The sequence below is a fragment of the Larus michahellis genome, chromosome 4 (assembly GCF_964199755.1).
Source record: "Larus michahellis chromosome 4, bLarMic1.1, whole genome shotgun sequence".
NCBI classification, from domain to species: domain Eukaryota; kingdom Metazoa; phylum Chordata; class Aves; order Charadriiformes; family Laridae; genus Larus; species Larus michahellis.
In genome coordinates, this window is record NC_133899.1 from 77,821,771 (window position 1) to 77,840,763 (window position 18,993).

Here is an 18,993-nt window from a genome sequence, read left to right on the forward strand (position 1 = left end):
GTCAAGGAAGGCACTGGCTCATACATGCCCCAAGTTGTTCACAAATAAAATTCTGAGAAAAAGTGCTTGTTTATGGAGAGTGGTGAAGAGTTACTGAACCAGCCAATCAGCCTGCCTGAAATACTCTGTTGGTGCAACATATTTGTGCAATTAATAAGAGGGTTTATGTTTGTGTTGGAGGTGCCATGGGCCAGGCATCCAAGGCAGATGGCTCCAAACAGGCTCCACATGCTGCAGGAAATTCAGGGTGATTGATAAACCTTCCTCTCCTCAAGTGGAGACAAGACCATAGAGGCTCCATCTAAAATGAGCTTGTAGAATAGCTAATAAATCACCCAGAAGATGGTACGTGATTTGCCTTTGGGAGAATGTGTGTGCTGATAATCCTGTCTCCATTACGCTTATGCCATGCAATGAGTTTTGCCAGGCCTTGTGGTGTTTTATTGCAGCTACTGGCACTCCCCAGCACAACTCAGGGCCTCCATTTCTCCAGCAAGAGTAATGCAGTGAAACTCAGCTCGTGATCGGCTGTCCAGCCAGACCTGTTCCTGAGTGGCCAAAAAATCATGGTTTTGTCTGACAGGAGAGCCTACATCATTCAGTGCAAGCCAGAAGTAACACAGCTCAGCCTGAATGCTTCCCACCTGCAAAAGGACCATCCTCCCAGCTCAGCCACATGTGGAAGCAGCAGTGGGTCAAGGCAACTATTCAACCCCCAGGTTCTCTTCAACTCCTCCTGCAAAATAGGGCTGGTTTGTTGGCTTCTTTCATCCTTCCCTCTACCCCAGCAGCCTGCGTACTCTCTTACTCTCTCCAATTAAGCAAAGTAAGCTCCAGGTGCACTTCACAGCTTTGCTCCACAATGGACTGACACAGAATTGAGAGCTAGAAATACTTCTTTTTCTTAAGACCAAGCTATGGCTCTTTGCCAGAAAAATACAATTAAAAATTTGGCACAGGCCCTCACAGTCCTTGGGTGGTGAACTCAGATATATTGCTGCACAAGTTCTTGGCATCAGAAAAATCACCCTTTGGTGGAAGCAAGGGGGAGCAGGCAGTGGGTGAGGATTAATCAAACTGGCATTTAACAAGGGCCCCTGTGGAGGGCTGGGCTGCTTCACACGCAGCTGCACGCAGAAATAGGAACCACAACAAAAAGTTTCATTTCCACGACAAAATTCTGCCCGACTTGCAGTTACATCAACATTCAACCTAATCTCTGGATTAACCATGGGAGGGATGAAAACCTATCAGCACTGAGGTTAAAATCTTCCAGATGAGTGTCTTCCCCCCAAGATGTGGAAAGAAGGGAGGAAATTTGGAGCGGCAGTTCCCCGCAGCTGGCTGGCAGCAATGCAATGTTTGCCTGCACCAGCCTCTCCCAGGGAAAGCCACAGCTCAAATCCCTGCAGCGCGGCAGCACGCCTCAGCACAGGGAGGACACGGCACGGCCACCCAGCTGAGCGGCAGAAGGCAAGCATCGAGAACGGGACGTTCTGTACTGAGCCAGCTGGGGAGAACATGAGCAAGGCTCATCATGTGGTGGGAGTGCCAGCCATGCCACACTGCAGACGCGGCTGTTGCAAAGGTCTGTTTCCTGATGTTTGCTCTCCGGAGTGCGATTTCTCCACCACAGGCTGCTGTCTGTCCCAAGGTGAAGACACTGCTCAAGAGAAGTCTGTGCTACCCAGTGCTTTAGGTTAGCCATGTTGTGATCTACCACCAAAACCGCCTATCAGCTGTTGTATGGGAGTAAATTTCTGGAGGGGATTTTCAAGGATAGTTTTTAGCAGAAAACTGCACTGAACACACACTGTATGAAGCGTATTTAAATAAATGGATCAAGAAGGTAAAAGACAGGCATTAGATAAGCTTTGTGGCCTTCTCCAGAGGGCAACAAAACAGCTGCAACCATTAATTCTTGTGCAGTCGTCAGGGAGGAAGATGAGCCGTTAACAAAGGTGGCAGGCAGCCTTCGCTTCTGTCCCTTCCCAAGTTAAGGCAGGAGGACCCCAGCTGCCACTCACATAGATGTAGCAAAGCCCGCATTAGCAAAACTGCAATACGAATACAACAACAGTCCTGTCTTGTCTTGCTTAATGAAGAAATTAAAAAACACGAGGTGCTGAGTGTTACACTGACTGTGCTCACAGATCTGCTGATGAGGCCAGTTTGGCTCAGCCGCCAATGTAATCTGGGAGCCCTTAGACATTGCAGCTCTCTGCTGCTATACCCACAAGTTAAAAAAATGCATCTGCAAACACCTGGAACGTAAAATAGTGTGGGGAAAAGCCACAAACAGGAAACTGGAGTCTTGCCTTCAACAGATTCCTGTAGGAGGCCTTAGAAATGTGAGGGAATGGTCCCATAACAGCCTGAAGTACAGGCGGGTAGTTCTGGAGCCAAGGAAATAATCCCCACCGCATCAGGGCACTGCCTGTGCCCTGTGTTGCATCAGAAGCCCACTCCTGATCCTTGCCTTTCTCACCACGACATTGCCCAAAGCTACCTTGAGACACCGGACCACAGTGCTCTCTCCAGTAATTAAGGAAGTTATAGCATCCATAAAGGTATCTCCTCTACTGAATAGAAGAAATCGGGTTAGCTTGGCTAACTGTGGTCAACAAGCTGTGCCACAGCATGTCTGGGACCTGCCTCCGCTATGCAGGACCTATTGTTATCAGCAGGGAACCCTGATACCAGACAAAGTGAGATACTGCTACAGTAGCCAATACTTTAGAAAGTCACTTGAGTATCTGCCCTTAGCTTCCTAGGACCTCACAGAAGCCTTCAACAGGGCAAAGCCTTTCTTCAGCAGGTGTTAACTTATAAAACTCAAATTACAGACAAACACTTTTCACCCTGAACTGAAGACTCTGCTTGGATGTATGTTGTTTTGCTAGGGTTTTTTTGGGTTGGGTTGGGTTTGCTTTTTTCATCTGTCCTGTCTACCAGACTGGCACAGGACCACAAGCAGGGCTATCTTAAAAACCTTTTTTGAACCTGCAGTGGTAATAATGGACTCCACATCTGTAGCAATCCTATAGCTGTCAGCAGTTTTGGAGATTGCCTTCTGAGTGCCGTCAGCAACGTACCATTGCCAATGAATGACCAACACTGTTAAACCAATCAAGAATTCAAATGTCTCTGCAGGGCCGAAGGAGCTGTCACAGACTAAAGCTTTCAGGGTAGTCCACTGTCTCTCAGAAATGAAAGCAAAAAAATAGCATTTGCCTGCCAGCATCTTATCTCAGAGCAAAGATTGCATTTTCCTCCTGGGATTCACAATCTTCCTTTTTGTGTAGCAGAAAGCAAACCTCTCTGAACATTTCCTCTGCTGTAACACTCACAAAAGAACCCCTTGCAGATGTGTAAAAACCTGTACCACAACAGATTTGTCTTTTCACTTTGCTTATCAGAGCTGCAGTGCTGCCACTGCAAGGGCATGTACCCTTCCTCGGTGAGGGAGGTCAGGTGGGGCTGCATCCCCTAGTGCTGCCCAGGACCTCAGGGGGATGCTGTGAAGCCACAGGGAGCTTCAGGAGCCAGCCAGCACCCTGGGACGCGCAGTCAGTGGCTGTCCCAGGCAATTCCTCTCAGCATGGGAAGGGGCAATTATTTGGCTTGTCACACCAAAATCCAGATAAAAAATTTCTACTGCTTATGGAAAAGTCTCAACTCACCCCGGGGATGGTTTCCAGGCTACAAGCACACATTCTCAGGAGACTTGTCATTATTTATATCACACTCTTCTGTGAAAGAGAATGCAGATTTCTTTTACCCAGGAAAAAGTAGTGTCAGTTTTTACGTTGCTCTAAGCATTACCTTGGAGGGGCTGGGTAAGCCCAGCATGCTGGCTGTGGTGGACACGGCCACAGCAGAAAGCAGCACCCCCTGCAAGGGTCGTTGCTGCAGACAAGTGCCACACACTGACATCTGCCCCACAAGCTGTGGGGCAAGACTGGGGCCTCTCTCCAGTCTCTCTGAGATGGGTGCAGACCCAAAACAAAATGCCCCAGGAAGAACCATCAGTTCTTTCCTTGTAAGCACCAAGGGCAGGCTAAGCCTCTATGTAACAGCAGTGAGGGGTCTGCACACTGAGTAATTTGTCCCTAGAGCTGAAATCCATCTTTGGCCTTCACTCTCCATTTCCAGCCTTATTTGCACCCCACAACCCACCTCAACGTTTATGTACTTGTTGGAGGGCCACAGCCACCCCATCGTTGGACGACTGGGCACTCAGGGGAAACAGGCACTTAGCAAAGCTCTTCCCTGCCACATGCTGCTTTGCCAGTAGGGACTGGTATTTGGGAGGAAACGGAGGCCTTCCATCCAAAAGCAATTTCTTCAGCAGAGACGACCTCATTTTACCCACGATCTGTGGGCCTGTGCAGGTCTAAATGAAGCGCATTGCAGGCATTGGTGCTGTCACAGCCCCTTACAATAACAGCTAAAGAGCCATTAGAGTAACAGAGAAGGCAGATGGCACATGCCAGGCTGTACTAGCCCTACCAGCTATTCCCAAAGACGTGCCAAGGGTGAAACCGCCTCCAGCACCCTAAAAGCACTTTTGTGGCTCACCTTTCTGGCCACACACCAGATTCATATACACCTGGCAGGTGAGGTTTTTGGAAAGGCAACAGGAAGGCAGAACAGAGAGAGGAGGGGAAGGCAGCTTCCAGTGTCTGGGAAAGCTGGCAGCTCTATGCAAGAGACTTTCGCTGTACGAATCCTCGCAAGGGGCTGCAGTAAGGTCACCAAAATCTGGCAAAAGCAAGCAGGGCTGTGCTGGGAAACCCAGGAGGGACAGCTCAGCTTGTCTTGTGCCTAATGGAAAGCTGAATGAAGTGTTCTACCTGTGTATCATGTCCTGCAGGCTGAAAGCTCGTGCAACACTGATGTTAAAGAAATTTAGAAAGGAAAATAGCAAAGTACTCCAATAAAGATGTGTATTTAGAGAGGTGTCACTCTGGTACCTTGTAAAAAAAGCAGCAGCCCTCCTCATGTTATCATGGAACCAATATGCTTTAAGAGATAGGAGGAGGTAAGGTCAAAATATGACAGTGGAGTCACAGATTTTATTTCCAATATCTATTCTTGTGCCAAGATGTCGTGACCTGGGCAAGTCAGTATCAGACACAAACTGCATGAAGATAAACTGGACTTTACCAGCCAATCTCAACAGATGTGGGGTGGGCAGGTGCAAACATTAACCTGTGCAAACACTAACCCACGCGCTCCCAGGATTTACACTAATACATCAGGGGTTTCACTTGCAAAACCCCTGCTGTAATCGGGCTGCATATACAAATGCGGACCATGCCTAGGGACATTAGCCAAGTGGAAACTTCACAAACATCAATTAAGTGATAAACTTGTCATCACACTCCTTTTATATCATGGTTGCAGGGAAAAGCCATGCAACTTGCTTAGTTTCTCTTGCAATGGAGCACAAGTCAGCACTGCTATCCAAACAACCCAACAAGCAAACAGGGATACGGCAGCCAAGCTATGGTCACAGGCTCTCAGCTGGCACAAGCCCACTTCTGCTGGAGACAAAGCCATGGGAGACAAAATATCTCATATAAGGCTGAGGATCTGCCCCGTGCATCTAGTATGTGCTGAAAAATGTGCAGCTTCCTTAACTTCAAATTTACCCTCAATCTCAAGCAATGATTCGATCAGAGGCTACTTGCCACTAGCAGAAATGCACTCATTTTAATACATAATTGGAAATTTAATGTCTGATGCCAGCTGGTGCCATATCTGTCTCCAAAGCTGGTGTCTGATGAGGGGCAAAAAATGGAACCTCACCATTCAAACTTGGCAAAAGTCCCAAGGCCAATTCAGTAACATGACTTGTGTAATCTCCCCTCAGTTTTGGAAAGTGTATGATTTAGAGTAATCTATACAAATTAGGTTTTGGGAGAAAATGTAGCCCGCTGGTAGAAACAAGGCATTTCCATAAGCTCACAGCAAGGTGAATCAAAACAACCACCATCCTCATTAACAGTCAGATTTGCAATACAAGAGGCAGCCTGCAATGTTAAATTAACACAAGACACAAGTTGCACCTAGAGAGGAACTGCGCCCTGTGCAATTCTGGGTGAGAGTCTGCAGCGTGAGCCCTCAGGCTCTCTGCAGGTATCTGAAATCCTTCCCACCCCAGCACATTTTGAAATCTTCCAGGAAAGCTCTTGCCCAGCCCACCTACCACCTTTCAGCTCTGGTGGTGTGTAATCATCTCCTAGACACAGCTTTCTGCTCCATGTCGCCTGGATATTTGTTCACGCTCAGCTTTACATGGAGGGATGCTCCAGACTGACACACTTGTCATGTAGAAACCTGCCATTAGTTTAAAATGCTATTTAGATTATGGCAGTATAAGATATGGATATAGGAAGGGCACAAGTGGTCTAGAAGAAGCAATAACCATCACCTTTATTTTGGGCATGTTGCAGTAAGCAAAACCTCCATCTCTATTGTAATGACAAATCTGCTGGGCATCGTGTGACATGAAGGGCAGTAGGAAAATTAGGTGCTAATATAATAGCCACTTAGGCCTCCGGGAGGGAAGGGAGTTATGTAACTAATAATCTTTTTGCTGTTCCAGAGTTTGCACATGCTAGCAGAAGTCGGGTTCCAGATGCCATCTTTTTCTAAGAGTCTAATTTCACTGGTGTTATTATTTCCTTAGTATTATGCAGTTACCCACAGAGAAAGATAACTTTGGCTCTTCTATCGCACTTAGTGTATTTTGGATATAGATACTTGAACAGGAAAAGAGAACGGACGAAATTAATCTCTGACCATTCAGAGGAATTATGTGTAAGTACAGGCTTCTGAACTGGACCCATAATCTTAATGCACAAAGCACACTTTGAACAACAGACGCGTGTGACTTGAGTGATACACTTGAGTTAATGAAGCCTTTAATCTACAGCACTGCCTGCAGCAGTGATCAGCACTAACTGCTTAATGCAGCCACTCTGGGAATGGGAAGAGCATGAGAGAAGCCCGCACTTTCTAGCCTCCAACTTCAGTTGCCCTTATCTAAACCCACCCTCTCATAGCAACAGCTACAGCAAAGAATGTCAATGTCATAGGAAGAATGCGCAAGTTCAGTCTGAAAAAATAAATCGTGGCATGTAACACTATGCCTGGGCTCTAGCTGGCATAAATCAGCACAGCTTTTTGCTCAGGAGGAGCAAAGCTTTTAGCCTTTCCCCAGAAGGTGTGACTGACATAAATGCTACTAAGATCTTGCTAAGCTTACCTAAGGAGATGATTCCCTCCCTTACTTCATTGAGTCCAGATGTTTAGAAAGCTTTTCTATAATTCATTTAAATTGGTTTGGTTTTTATACAAATGCCATATTTCCATAATTGTCTATGTGGTATATAAATGTGCATGTTTACAAGCCTCCTGCGTAATAAAATCCCAATTTATTATGTATTTAAGTAATGGGGGAAATTACAATGAAAGCAACAATGCTGGGTATAAACAAAGAGAACAAGTAAAATTAACTTCTCTACCGTAAGAGTTACTTCTGACTTAGATGGTTGCTAACACTTTATTCATTAATGCAGAAATAATATATCCTCTATTTAAGAAGCAAAGGCTGAAACAGTTCCAAGTGTGATCTGGCTTTCTTGTTTTCAACAGCAGTTTGAGGATTATGGAGCACACTTTCTAATAATAAACCTTTAAAACTATGCTTAGACCTACTACTGCTACAATTGTCCATAGCACAGAGTCTCTAAGCAACGTATTTACATCAGGTTTCTATATTCATCTGGATCAGTGTGATTTGGCCCCTCCTCAGAAATTCAAGTGACACCCACCCAATTCTCCAGCCCTATTAAATATTTGTTACTCTTTATTACCTTTTCAGATCATACCTTTCAGGGTTTTTGCCTGCTTTTTGTAAGTGACCTTCACAGTCCCCCACAGCAACATCCTGCATCTACCCAGAGGGTGGACAGGGGCTGTTCCTGGGAGGGTTGCTGGCTGCTTCCCATCTAGGGGGGAAAGAGCTTTGCTTGATGCAGCCAAAACAACGTATTCTTCCCTAACTCAGCTATCTCCATTTAAAGATGCCAATACATCAGAGGACAAAAGGGAAGGGATGGAGATTGTTAATATATGGCTTCTGAGCAAAAATCTGTCCCACACAGGGAGTTTCACCTCCTTCCCACATATAGGACTGTGCTAGGCTACGTAAAAATCAGGTATGGAGCGGGGTGCTGTAAGGATGAGAGCCCATAGTTTATCTTGCTCCAAAATACACACCAGTATCATCTATAACTGCCCCCCAAAAGAGACCTATTCTCAGCCAATTAATGTCTTTATGTTTCCCAAACAGGTTTTCTGCAAGGTGGTGTGAAGCCCTATCCTAAGTTTAGCCCTAACTTTAGGGGAAAAATAAGGTCCCTTTGAGCGAGGAGCATTATGTAAATGCCAGAGTGACTGTATGTCTCCAGGCTCATCTCCTGCACATTTGTAGCCCCTTGCAATCATGGTGCCTGCTGGGCAGAGAGGTCCTCAGGGCAAGGTCTATCTCCCACAAGCTCATGCTAAAAACTGCTTAACCAATAGTGAAAAAAACCCAAACAAGCAAAAAAAAAACGGACAAAAATCACTAACGAGGCAGTCTCAGAAAGGACTTTTATTAAGATGGGACCAGTGATGACTGAACAAGAAGGGAATTAAACCTCACATATCCATGAAGTAAATTCACCATGTATTCATACTGCTCTCCAATTGCAGGCTCTGAGCCCACACAGCTTTACGCAGAAAAAGCAGCTCTTAATCAGAGCAGTGTCAAGAAGAATAATTTTTAAGCAGGATGCTCCTGCTTGCCTAGCAGAGTAAGCAGTGAAAGCTTCCCTCCAAGGTGACTTCCAACCAGAGCGAGCATTGCTCACCAGCTGGAGCAGGACCGGCAGACAAATACATCTTCTCTGCCCCAGCCCAGCACCATGCAAGTCTAGACTCTGGCATCAGCGAGACACCAGAGCTTTATCCCAGCTGAGGACCTGGCACAATATGTTAAAAGGTATTTTGGCCCCAGACTCATTTATTTGTGGGCATGCTCCCCACTCAGCACATCTGAATTCTGCAGCACCAGAAACGACAGCTTGGCTAGCTCTGCACGATGCCACGGTCTCTCCTTGCACGCGGGGTGGACGTGCCAAACCCCCCAGCCCACAATGCACACCTGGCAGCCCACGCAAACAAGCAGTCCAAGCCACCATCTCTCTCGAGCTCCCGCTCCATGGACCGTGCCTCCTTGCCTGGTTTCTTCCAGTGTCAGTTGTACAGCAGACCTGGAGCTCAGGGTTTCTGACTCTTGTTACAAGAGCAGCCTAAAGAAGGAAAGACGGGGAGACGCAGGAGACCAGGTTGTGTGTAAGTAGTGAGGGCCATCTGCTGCAGTTATGTACAAAGGCCATCGCTTTGAAAATGGGAAGCAAAATCATGTCACTCTCGGCTGTGCTCTTCTGGTGTCCTCCCCATCGAGGCTGATGCTGCAGTGCATTGGGAGAGGACATACGCTGTAGACAAATCAATTCCTCTGGCTAATTTGAGTCTGCCTCAGGTGCTGTCCCCACAGAGAGCACCCCCATCATATGTCAACACCTGGTCTATGTATGCAGCAAAAGGCAGTGCGGTACTGAGATAAGGCCTGGGCCCAACGGGCAGCACCTAGCTGTGACCAAACCAATTGCCCACTGCTGCTCCCTTCAGGAAGTGACTTGCCGGTGGGAGCCCACCAGCTGTGCAGCCACCCTGCTTCTCACCCCCTCTGTGGCTCCAGCCAGCAGCTGTGCAGGGGCCGCACCATGCCCCCAGGCAGGACATGCTGCTGCACGACACTGTTCCAGCCTGCCCTTCGCAGACCACAGCATGGCCGATGTGCTCCTTCGGAGGAACAGCGACGTGAAAACCCACTGAAGGTGATGTGCAAAGAACTGCTCCTTAACAGACTGAAGGCTTGCAGCTCGTTTTTTATGAGCTCTTTGGAGGATGAGACGCCCTCCCACCTGTACTGCCACGGTAAACAGCTGCAGCTCTGGTCGCAGCTCCTGGTCTCATCGTCCCTCCAGCTCTCTGCAGCTTCACACCTGCGTTAGTTGCCTTTCGTGAAGCAAAGAGTCAATATGTCAGGGATGAAGCCAGAGCAGAAACATGCTTTGTTACACATCAAAAGGGCAAGTGAAGAAAGCAATTGTTTGGTTTTTTTTTTCATTTTCCTTCCCAAATTACCTTCCTAAAGCGTAATATCTGGTATAGATAAAGCCTACGCATACCCTTCCCAACACATACTCATGCTTTAGTCATTTGCCTCCACTCAAAGCTCAGTTGAAATACACTCTGCAAGACCACCCTGATTCACTAGCCTTAAAAAGCCAAGTGCTGCCTCCTGTGGATTATGAAACAAATTCTGCCAGGTTTTGAGCCATTCCGGTATTGTCCCAGCCTAAGATTTTACTTCCGAGGTACATGTACACAATTCACTGTAACCAAAAGCACTACTTAAGGATGACTTTAGCTTACAGCACAGAAGCACAAAGATACCAAGCCTTTTTAGCTATTTTTGAAAAGCATTAAAAAGAAAAAAAAAATACTTTGGCACTACAATGGTATCATTTACAAGCTACTTCCCTCTGTCTCTAAAGATAAAAATCACCCCTGCGCTGCTGATGAACTTACCAGGTACATGTTAATAACTGGGGGAAAATTCATCTGAAGTATCAGACAATACAGGCTGCTGTGCAGAACTGGCAAAGCAATTTAAAAGTTTTGAACCCTGGCTTTGTGAGTTAAGAACTGGGAAGGGACAGGATTCCTACCTGCGAGAGAGAATGCAATGAACTGGCCATTAACCACAATATTTCAAAACAGGATGACAACGGATCCGCAGGGAACCAGGATACCAGCAATAGGTGTTCAGTGCCGCAGCGAAGCGCCAGGCAACTTTCCCACCAACAGTTAGCTATTCTTATAGCACGCGTATTCAGACAAATCCCTCACTTTCTAGAAAGAGGAACATGCAATGCAGCGTGTCTAACACCGTGGCTTCTCTGCTGTTCTGGCTGGAAGCATTTTGTCTTCTTCCAGCATCCAAACACCCCCCTTCACCTGCAGGGCCAGGACCTGGTACTGCTGGTCCAGCCTGCCGTGAGCCACAGCTACTTCAGTTACCAGTTTTGCGCCGTCAATCCACCTGTGCTGCCACACGTCACCTATTGACAGGACAGCGGCCAGTCGCTACCTTATTCCTGGGTATGTTAATTAAGCATCATGACTCCCCCATGAGACAGGCAGGTGACATCGTCCCCATCTCATGGCAGAAGTGCCAGACTGGCTTGTCAGGGGCGACTAGGTCTCGGCGGGAGGTCGCCCAGCCTATGGCACCGTCTGCCCGGCGCGGTGGCCGGCCCAAGCCGTCACCTGGACGGCAAAGCCACCTCCGGGTGGTCGGGCAGAGGTGCCTGCCAGGGCAGAGAGGCCGCGGGGGCAGGGAGATGCTCCGGGGCGCTGCCACGGCGCAAGCCCAGGGCAGCTGGAGCAGAGACGCTCCGAGCGGGCGTCTTCTGCCTAAAGCCGGCGGATGACAGACTCCCTTAAAAACATAAACGACGAGAGGAGGAAGAGATGCAGAACCACCGCTGGAGCAACAGCTGCCGGGGGCGGCACCGGCGCAGGGCCGGGGTGAGCACCAGGTACGCGGGGGTCTCCGCCAACGCTGGGAGCACCCACCGCCTCGGGGGCAGCACCTCGGGGACCGGCTGTGGATCACCGGCGACAGGGGAGGAGGCGGGGGGGGGGGGGTACCGTCCGGGGCGGGCGGCCGTGGGAGGGATCGCGTGTCCCGCTGCCCCCCGCCCGCCCGCCGCGCGGCCCGCACTCACCACGGTGACGGGGGACACCATGTCGGCGGCGGGGCACGTCCTGCTCCGGCTGCGGCTGCTGCCCGCCCTGTCGCCCGCCCGCCCGCCGGGGCGCTTTTTTAGACAGCGGTGACGTCACAGAAGAGGGGGCCCCCGCGGCGAATGCGCTGCGGGGGGGGGGATGGGGGGGCCGCGCCGGCCCCGCCCCCGGGGCGGGCAGGGCCGGGCCGGCAGCGCGGGCAGGCGCGGCCCGGGCCCCGGCGGCGTTCGCTCGGCCCCCGGCGGCGGCGGCGTCAGTGGCGCCGTCCCCCTCCCGGCGAGGCGGCGGCCGGGCAGCCGGCAGGGGCCGGGTCCTGCGCCGCGTCCCCTCCCCGGGGGCGGCCGCAGCGGCGACGCGGCCGGCGGGGTCCCCGGGGGGAGGCGGCGGGGTGCGCCGGTCCTTGCGAGCCCCCGTTGCCGGGCCCTGGGGGAGACGCAGGGGCTCCCTTCCGAAAACGGGCTACCCAGTACCCCGTGCCGGAGCAGGGCGCGGTGCCTTCTCCTCCGCAGCACTACCGAGGAGGGCTCTTGGCTGAGGAAAGCGTCGGCCCGCTCGGCAAAACGAGGGCGCCCGCCCAGGGGTGCCAGCGGCCGGGTGCGCCGCCCGCCCGCCGGTAAACGCCCCGCAACGGCAGCGCCTCGGAGGGTCGAGGACATCCTCGGGCAGGGCAGGGCAGGGCCGCGTCCTTCGCCCCAGCACCGCCCAGAGCTGCCGGTGCCGGCGGTACCAGGCACGGGGCGAGGGGTAGCACACCCCATATCCCTGGCTCTGTCTCGGGTCTCTCCCGTCTCCGCGTCTCCCTCCCGCACGCCCCCAGCCCCGGCCTCTCTCCTCCCTTGCCATCCTGCCTGCCGCTCTCCTCTTCCTGCCCTTTTCTTTCACATCCCTATTTCTTGCAGAGACCCCTATGGCCTTCCACTCTTTCTGCTCCACTTTGACTCCTCACCACCCCCCATTTCCCCATTTTTCCCTTTCCAAGGGGCTTCTCTCTTTTCACAGCTGCCCCCTTAATGCTTTCCATCGCCTCCATCTTAAGACCCGAAGGCTTTTGGCGGACCCTCTCCCTGCAGGGCTGCCCTGTGTTTTCCAGCCCTGTTCCTGCTCCCAGCCGCTGGTGATGGCCCCCGTATCCCCCGAGGATCGTGTCCCTCCCAGCTCACCTCCCCATCCCCATCCTCCTGCCAAGGTCATCCAGAGGCTGCAAAAATGTTAGTGTTGGCAAAAAGACAGGGTGGGGAACAAGTAATGTGGGATACTAGAGAGTGGGACGCTGCAGCTCAGGCTTATTAAAGTGACCCTGGGACTACCTTCAATCTGTTTTTACTTGAGGATTAATATTTAAGGATGCAGGAAGCCACTTGACGTGTAATATGATCTTGCTCAAAAGTTTCACTTCATAACAAAACAAACAGGTACTTAAATAGTAGATGATTAAGTAATCTGCTATTTGCAGCCTGAGCAAAAGTCATGTCCAGTATTTATCACACCAAGGGAACATTTTCTTCTATAAAGTAAAAAAAAAAATCTCTGCAATTCTTTTGCAGTCTTTGTGCAATAGATTGGTATCATGTTTCTGAGGACGAAATGTATATGAGCAGCAGTCCCGAGATCCCACACAGGCAACCTGAGATCCCACACAGGCAACCCGATTTATATCGACAGAGGCACATGAGAGAGGGAAGCGTTTGGCCCATCGTCATCCGATGGGACTGGGATGGATGCTGCAGCATTTGCGTCACTTACCGATCTAAAAGGGATTTCTACTTGAAAAAAAGAAACTGCAAATCTGCACTATCAGATTGGAGAGGCATTGCAGTGAAATCTGTGGCAAGTAAACCACAATCAGATCAAAGCAAACTGTTGTTTGTACAGCAAAGACCCACGCAGCCGTGGCCAGGGGATTGAATGCTGTTCGTACAATTTCAGGTAGCATAGTTCACAGGGCAGTAACATTTTCATGAGGCAAGAAGAGAAGGATAAGTTTTCCCATTTTTCGGAGAAACTAGATGAACTAGAGAATGGGAAGAAATTTCACAGCTTTTCCCAATGAAGGCTTCGCCCTGCTGAAATCAAGGGGGACAGTCCCTAGTGGAAGCAGCACAAGGATACAGAGGTATTTAGATGTCAAAGGCTGCAGATAATTTGATACCATATGGGATTTTCAGAAGGACCAATGGACTCTCAGGACTCGGGTTCCTAATTGCTTTTGAAAATCCTTCTGGGAGCTTGATTATGTCTTGGCATTTAAATACCTCAAAAAAAAAAAAATCTGCCCCTTGGTCCTTAGCCAAACTCTTATCCTGGCCTTATTCAAGTGATGAGCCAGGCAGTGCAATGGGTAGCGGCTTGTTCAGGCATTGTCTCTGCTGCTCCAAAAGTGGGAGATGATATTAGCATGGATGCAGTTTTGCATTCATTCTTTTTTCTAATGCAGTGTCTGTCTCCACTGGTTAGCAGCTGAAACTTCGCCTGGTCTCGCAAATGAGGTATTTCTCTGCGTCTTTGATGCAGACATTCAAAATACATTAACGCTTGGGAGTGGGTTTCCTTGCTATGTTATAAGCTCGAAGAAATTTATCAGAAGTGAAGGGGAAACTGTGTGCATGTCCTGACCTTCCCATCTCAAACAGGCACTGGGCAACTCAATCTCATTAGTTTTGCTTGGGAGGGGGTTGACCTTATGTGATTTCCAGACAGTTCCTTCCACAAACCTTTTAAAAATAGAGATTCAGAAGTCCTAGTGGCAAATATGGTATTTGTATGTAATAAAGATGTGGCTCCTGTGACAAAGATTTTGCAACTTGAATATAAGGTGAACATTTTTTGTTCTTGTTGTTTATTTAATACTAGATTAATTTCATGTGACTAACAAGATTATTCACGGGATGACATCCATTTTTCCACTATTAAAATAAATGCTACATTAATGATAAGTAATTCCTTGTAAGTAAGGTACGCCTTGGAGTATAAATTAGGAATTTGGATAGAACAGAAATGTTTTACATTTCATTTTACATTTTATCTAAATTACATTTTATCTGAATTATATTTTATCTACATTTTATCTAAATAACAGAAATATTTTACATTTAATCTTAGTTAGGGGCACCTTGGAGTATAAATTAGGAATTTGGATAGAGCAGAAATATTTTACATTTTATCTAAATGCAAACTCCGATAGAATAGGTCTTGGCAAAAATCCATTCCCACTGTAGAAACACCAATCAACAGATGAAGCAAGCAAAGGGAATACAGGATTGATGGCTTTATAACACAGTCAGATTTGTCTTGGTCTGTGCATGCCACACTTTTGGTGGGGTTTTTTTGCTGGTGGTGTTGCAGTCTCCTGTCCTGACCGGTGCAGGCAAGAGAGATCTCATGTGACCCATCACAACATTTTGTTCTGTTGGGATTTAACAAAAAATAGAAAATAGTTCTAATTTGGGGTGTGTGTGGTATTTATAACTTGCTATCAGTAGGCAACCAGGGAGCAGTAATTACATGAGCATAAATTTATGGGGGCTGGGAATAGCAAAACAGAGCGTTAAGTACTTGTGTGCATGCTTGTGCTTGAGAATGATTCTGCTGGGCCATGTTTGTGGGGGGGAAAAAGCAAGCAAGAGAAGTCCCATCTTTAGCAAGGCTGCCACACAGCCAATTTTTGTCTGAAGGATCGCATGTTGTTCAATCTACTGCACATAGCCCCGTGGCACCATGTGTGCAGTAGCTCCAAGTCATCTCTTTGCAGACTGCTCCGAGCCCCGTGCACCCAGATCCTGGGACGGCCATGTTCATATCAGCTGCTGCAGGATACATCCAATGTGGCTCTCTATTTTGTCATATCCAACTCTATTTAGGCCCGTTTGTGGTTTGCATACTGGTCCTTGCAGTAGTTTCTGGTACTTTTCACATCAAGTAGTCTGATGTTTCCCCCCTGCACATGAGGACGTACTGGGCTGTTTCCTCTCTGTACAGATTTATTTCCTGATGACTAGACAAATTCAGCAAGTGTCTTGCCTTCCCTCATGATGGCAATTGCCATAACAGTAATAAACATAAAGTATTAAATTTAGACTGCAGAATTAACATCTCAGTGAAATAAAGAGGGGATACTGCAAATTCACACCTCCTGAGAGACCTTTTTCAGGCTCTTTACTGAGCCAGAAAGGCAACACATCATCTATTTATAGGCTTTGTATTTGAAAGTTTTCTTCAAAGGCATAAAATCAATTTGCTGTTTGGGCTTAATAAATGCTGTGTGTACGTATGTGTGTACACGTATATGGAAAAGTTAGTATTTGTAGAGATGAGCATCTATATAGCTGCAGGATCCAGAATGCAGGTCCATTATGGGACTTTGCTTGTTTGTGATTGGTTTATATCCTAATAGCCATCAAAACTAGCACATTAAAATCTTGCTAAAAGATTCATAGGGAAGGAGCAATATTGCCCATTTTTTAAAATTCTCCATTCTACAGCATGGAAGTAAATCATAAAATCTAAAATGGTTATAGAATCATAGAATGGTTTGTGTTGGAAGGGAAGTTTAAAGATCATCTAGTCCAACCCCCCCTGCAATGGGCAGGGACAGCTTCCACTACATCAGGTTGCTCAAAGCCCTGTCCATCCTGACTTTCAACACTTCTGATCATGAGGAATCCTCAACTTCCCTGAACAACCTATACATAAGCAACCTCATCATAAAAACCAATTTCTTTCTTGTAACCAATCTAAGTCTACCTTCTTTCAGTTTAAAAACATCACCCCTTATCCTATAACTACAGGCCTCAGTAAAAAGTCTCTCTCCATCTTTCTTACATACTAAAGGGCAGCAATAAGGTCTCCCCAGAGCCTTCTCTTCTCCAGGCTAAACAACTCCAACTCTCTCAGCCTTTCCTCACAGGAGAGGTGTTCCAGCCCTCCGATCATTTTTGTGGCCCTCCTTTGGACCTGCTCCAACAGGTCCGTGTCTGTCTTGCACTGAGGACCCCAGAGCTGGACACAGTACTCCAGGTGGGGTCTCACCAGAGTGGAGTAGAGGGGCAGAATCACCTCCCTTGACCTGCTGGCCATGCTTCTTTTAATGCCGCGCAGCGTACGGTTGGCTTTCTGGGCTGCGAGCACACATTGCAAGCTCGTGTCCATTTTTTCTTTTCTCAATCTCTTATCCCCCAGCCTGTCTTGATACCAGGGGTTACCCTAACCCAGGTGCAGGAGCCTGCATTTGGCCCTTGTTGAACCTCATGAGGTTCACATGGGCCCACTTCTCACCCTTGCCTAGGCCCCTCTGGATGGCATCCCATCCCTCAAGTGTGTCAGCCTCACCACTCAGCTTGGAGTCATCTGCAAATTTTCTGAGTGTGGACTCAATCCCACTGTCTATGCTGTTGATGAAGATATTTAACAGTACTGGTCCCAATACGGACCCCTGAGGGACACCACTGGCCACTGATCTCCATCCAGGCAGTGAACCATTAACCACTACTCTCTGGATACAACCATCCAGCCAATTCCTTATCCGCTGAATGGTCCATCCATCAAATCCACATCTGTCTAGTTTAGAGAGAGGGATGTTGTGGGGGGCCTTGTCAAAGGCCTTACAGAAGTCCAGATAGATGACATCCGTAGCTCTTCCCTTGTCCACTGATGCAGTTGCTCCATCGTAGAAGGCCATTAGGTTGGCCAGGCAAGACTTGCCCTTGGTGAAGCCATGCTGGCTGTCTCAAATCATCTCACTGTTCTCCATGTGCCATAGCTTCTAGGAAAATCTGTTCCGTGATCGTCGCAGGCACAGAGGTGAGGCTGACAGGTATCTTTCACTAGATCGTGTTGCTCAAAGGCCTGGCCAGCCTCACCTTGAACACTTTCAGGGATGGGGCATCCACGACTTCTCTGGGCAACCTGGTCCAGTGTCTCACTCCCCTCATGACCAGAGGCAGTTCCCTCAGCCTGCCCTTGTGTGCCATGTGCCCTGTCCCCATACCAACTTGAATGCCCTGGGCTGGGCCCCCACCCCACTCATCAGTGTCTTTCAAGGACTGGGGAGACCAGGAGGGGACACAGGAGTCCAGACGCAGTTGCCAAAGTACCAAACAAAAGAGGAGGAAAGCATTTTTACTGTTGTTTTCTTGGTTTATTGGTGGTCTGTTTTTCTTTGATAGGGGGAGGAGACAAGGGATGGGAAAGAAGGGCTCACTCCACCCATGGCAATCAACATAGTAATTGTTGATGCTGGGAGATGGAATGGGTGAGCAGGATGGCCAGGTGCAGAGGCTGGGCCTCCCAGCTAATGGCAGGTGCTCCAGCGACGCAGGGCGCTCCTGCAACGTGGGGCACTCCTGTGACACCACTGCCGTGGTGTCATGGAGGGGAGCCCTTGCATGGTGTAGTGGTGCCAGGGGAGCTATGCTGGAAGTGGATCCACTTCCATCAGTTCCTCCTGTTCTTCGGGTGGCTCCACCTCCAAGGGTTCCACACCACCAGCCACATGGTACATGTGGCTGATGGTGCCCTCTTTCTGAAGCCGCCTCCTCTTCCTCCGCCTTCTCCATGTCAGTTGTCACTACTTCTCCTGTCTTATTTACTGTGTGCTGGTGGTACCTTTTCTTTAATCTTCCTTTTCTGTGCATTGTACCTCTAGAAGCCCTTAGTATTCTTCACATCCAATGACAAATTCATCTCCAATTAAGCTTTAGCTTTCATGATTCCGTCCTTATACATCCAGGCAGCATCCTTATGTTCTTCCCTGAATACATGTTCCTGGTTCCAGTGCCTGTGCTTTGCCTTCTTACACCAGGAGGTCCTTACTCTGCCATGCTGGTCTCCTGCCTTCCTTTCCTGATTTCTTACACGTGGGAATCAAGAGCTCTTGTGCTTTAAGAAAAATGTCCTTAAAGAGCTGTAAGTTCTGTTCAGCTCCTTCATCCCTGAGGGCTGTTTCCCAGGGGGTCCCATCCAGTAATTCCTTAAACAAATTAAACTTTATTCTCCTAAAATTCAGGGTCCTGACTCAACTCTTAATTTGGCCGATATCCCTCAAGACTGTGAATTCCACCA

At 48.6% G+C, this 18,993-nt stretch overlaps 1 protein-coding gene across 1 annotated transcript in view; it reads right to left on the reverse strand.

Moving 5' to 3' along the window:
* Positions 1-12,028, reverse strand: part of TMEM86A (transmembrane protein 86A) — a 29,840-nt gene extending 17,812 nt beyond the window's left edge. The window contains exon 1 of the mRNA XM_074585776.1: positions 11,919-12,028. Coding sequence (XP_074441877.1) covers positions 11,919-11,939 — 21 coding nt within the window. The 5' untranslated portion in view covers positions 11,940-12,028. The remainder of the gene's footprint in view (positions 1-11,918) is intronic.
* Positions 12,029-18,993: the final 6,965 nt, after the last annotated feature.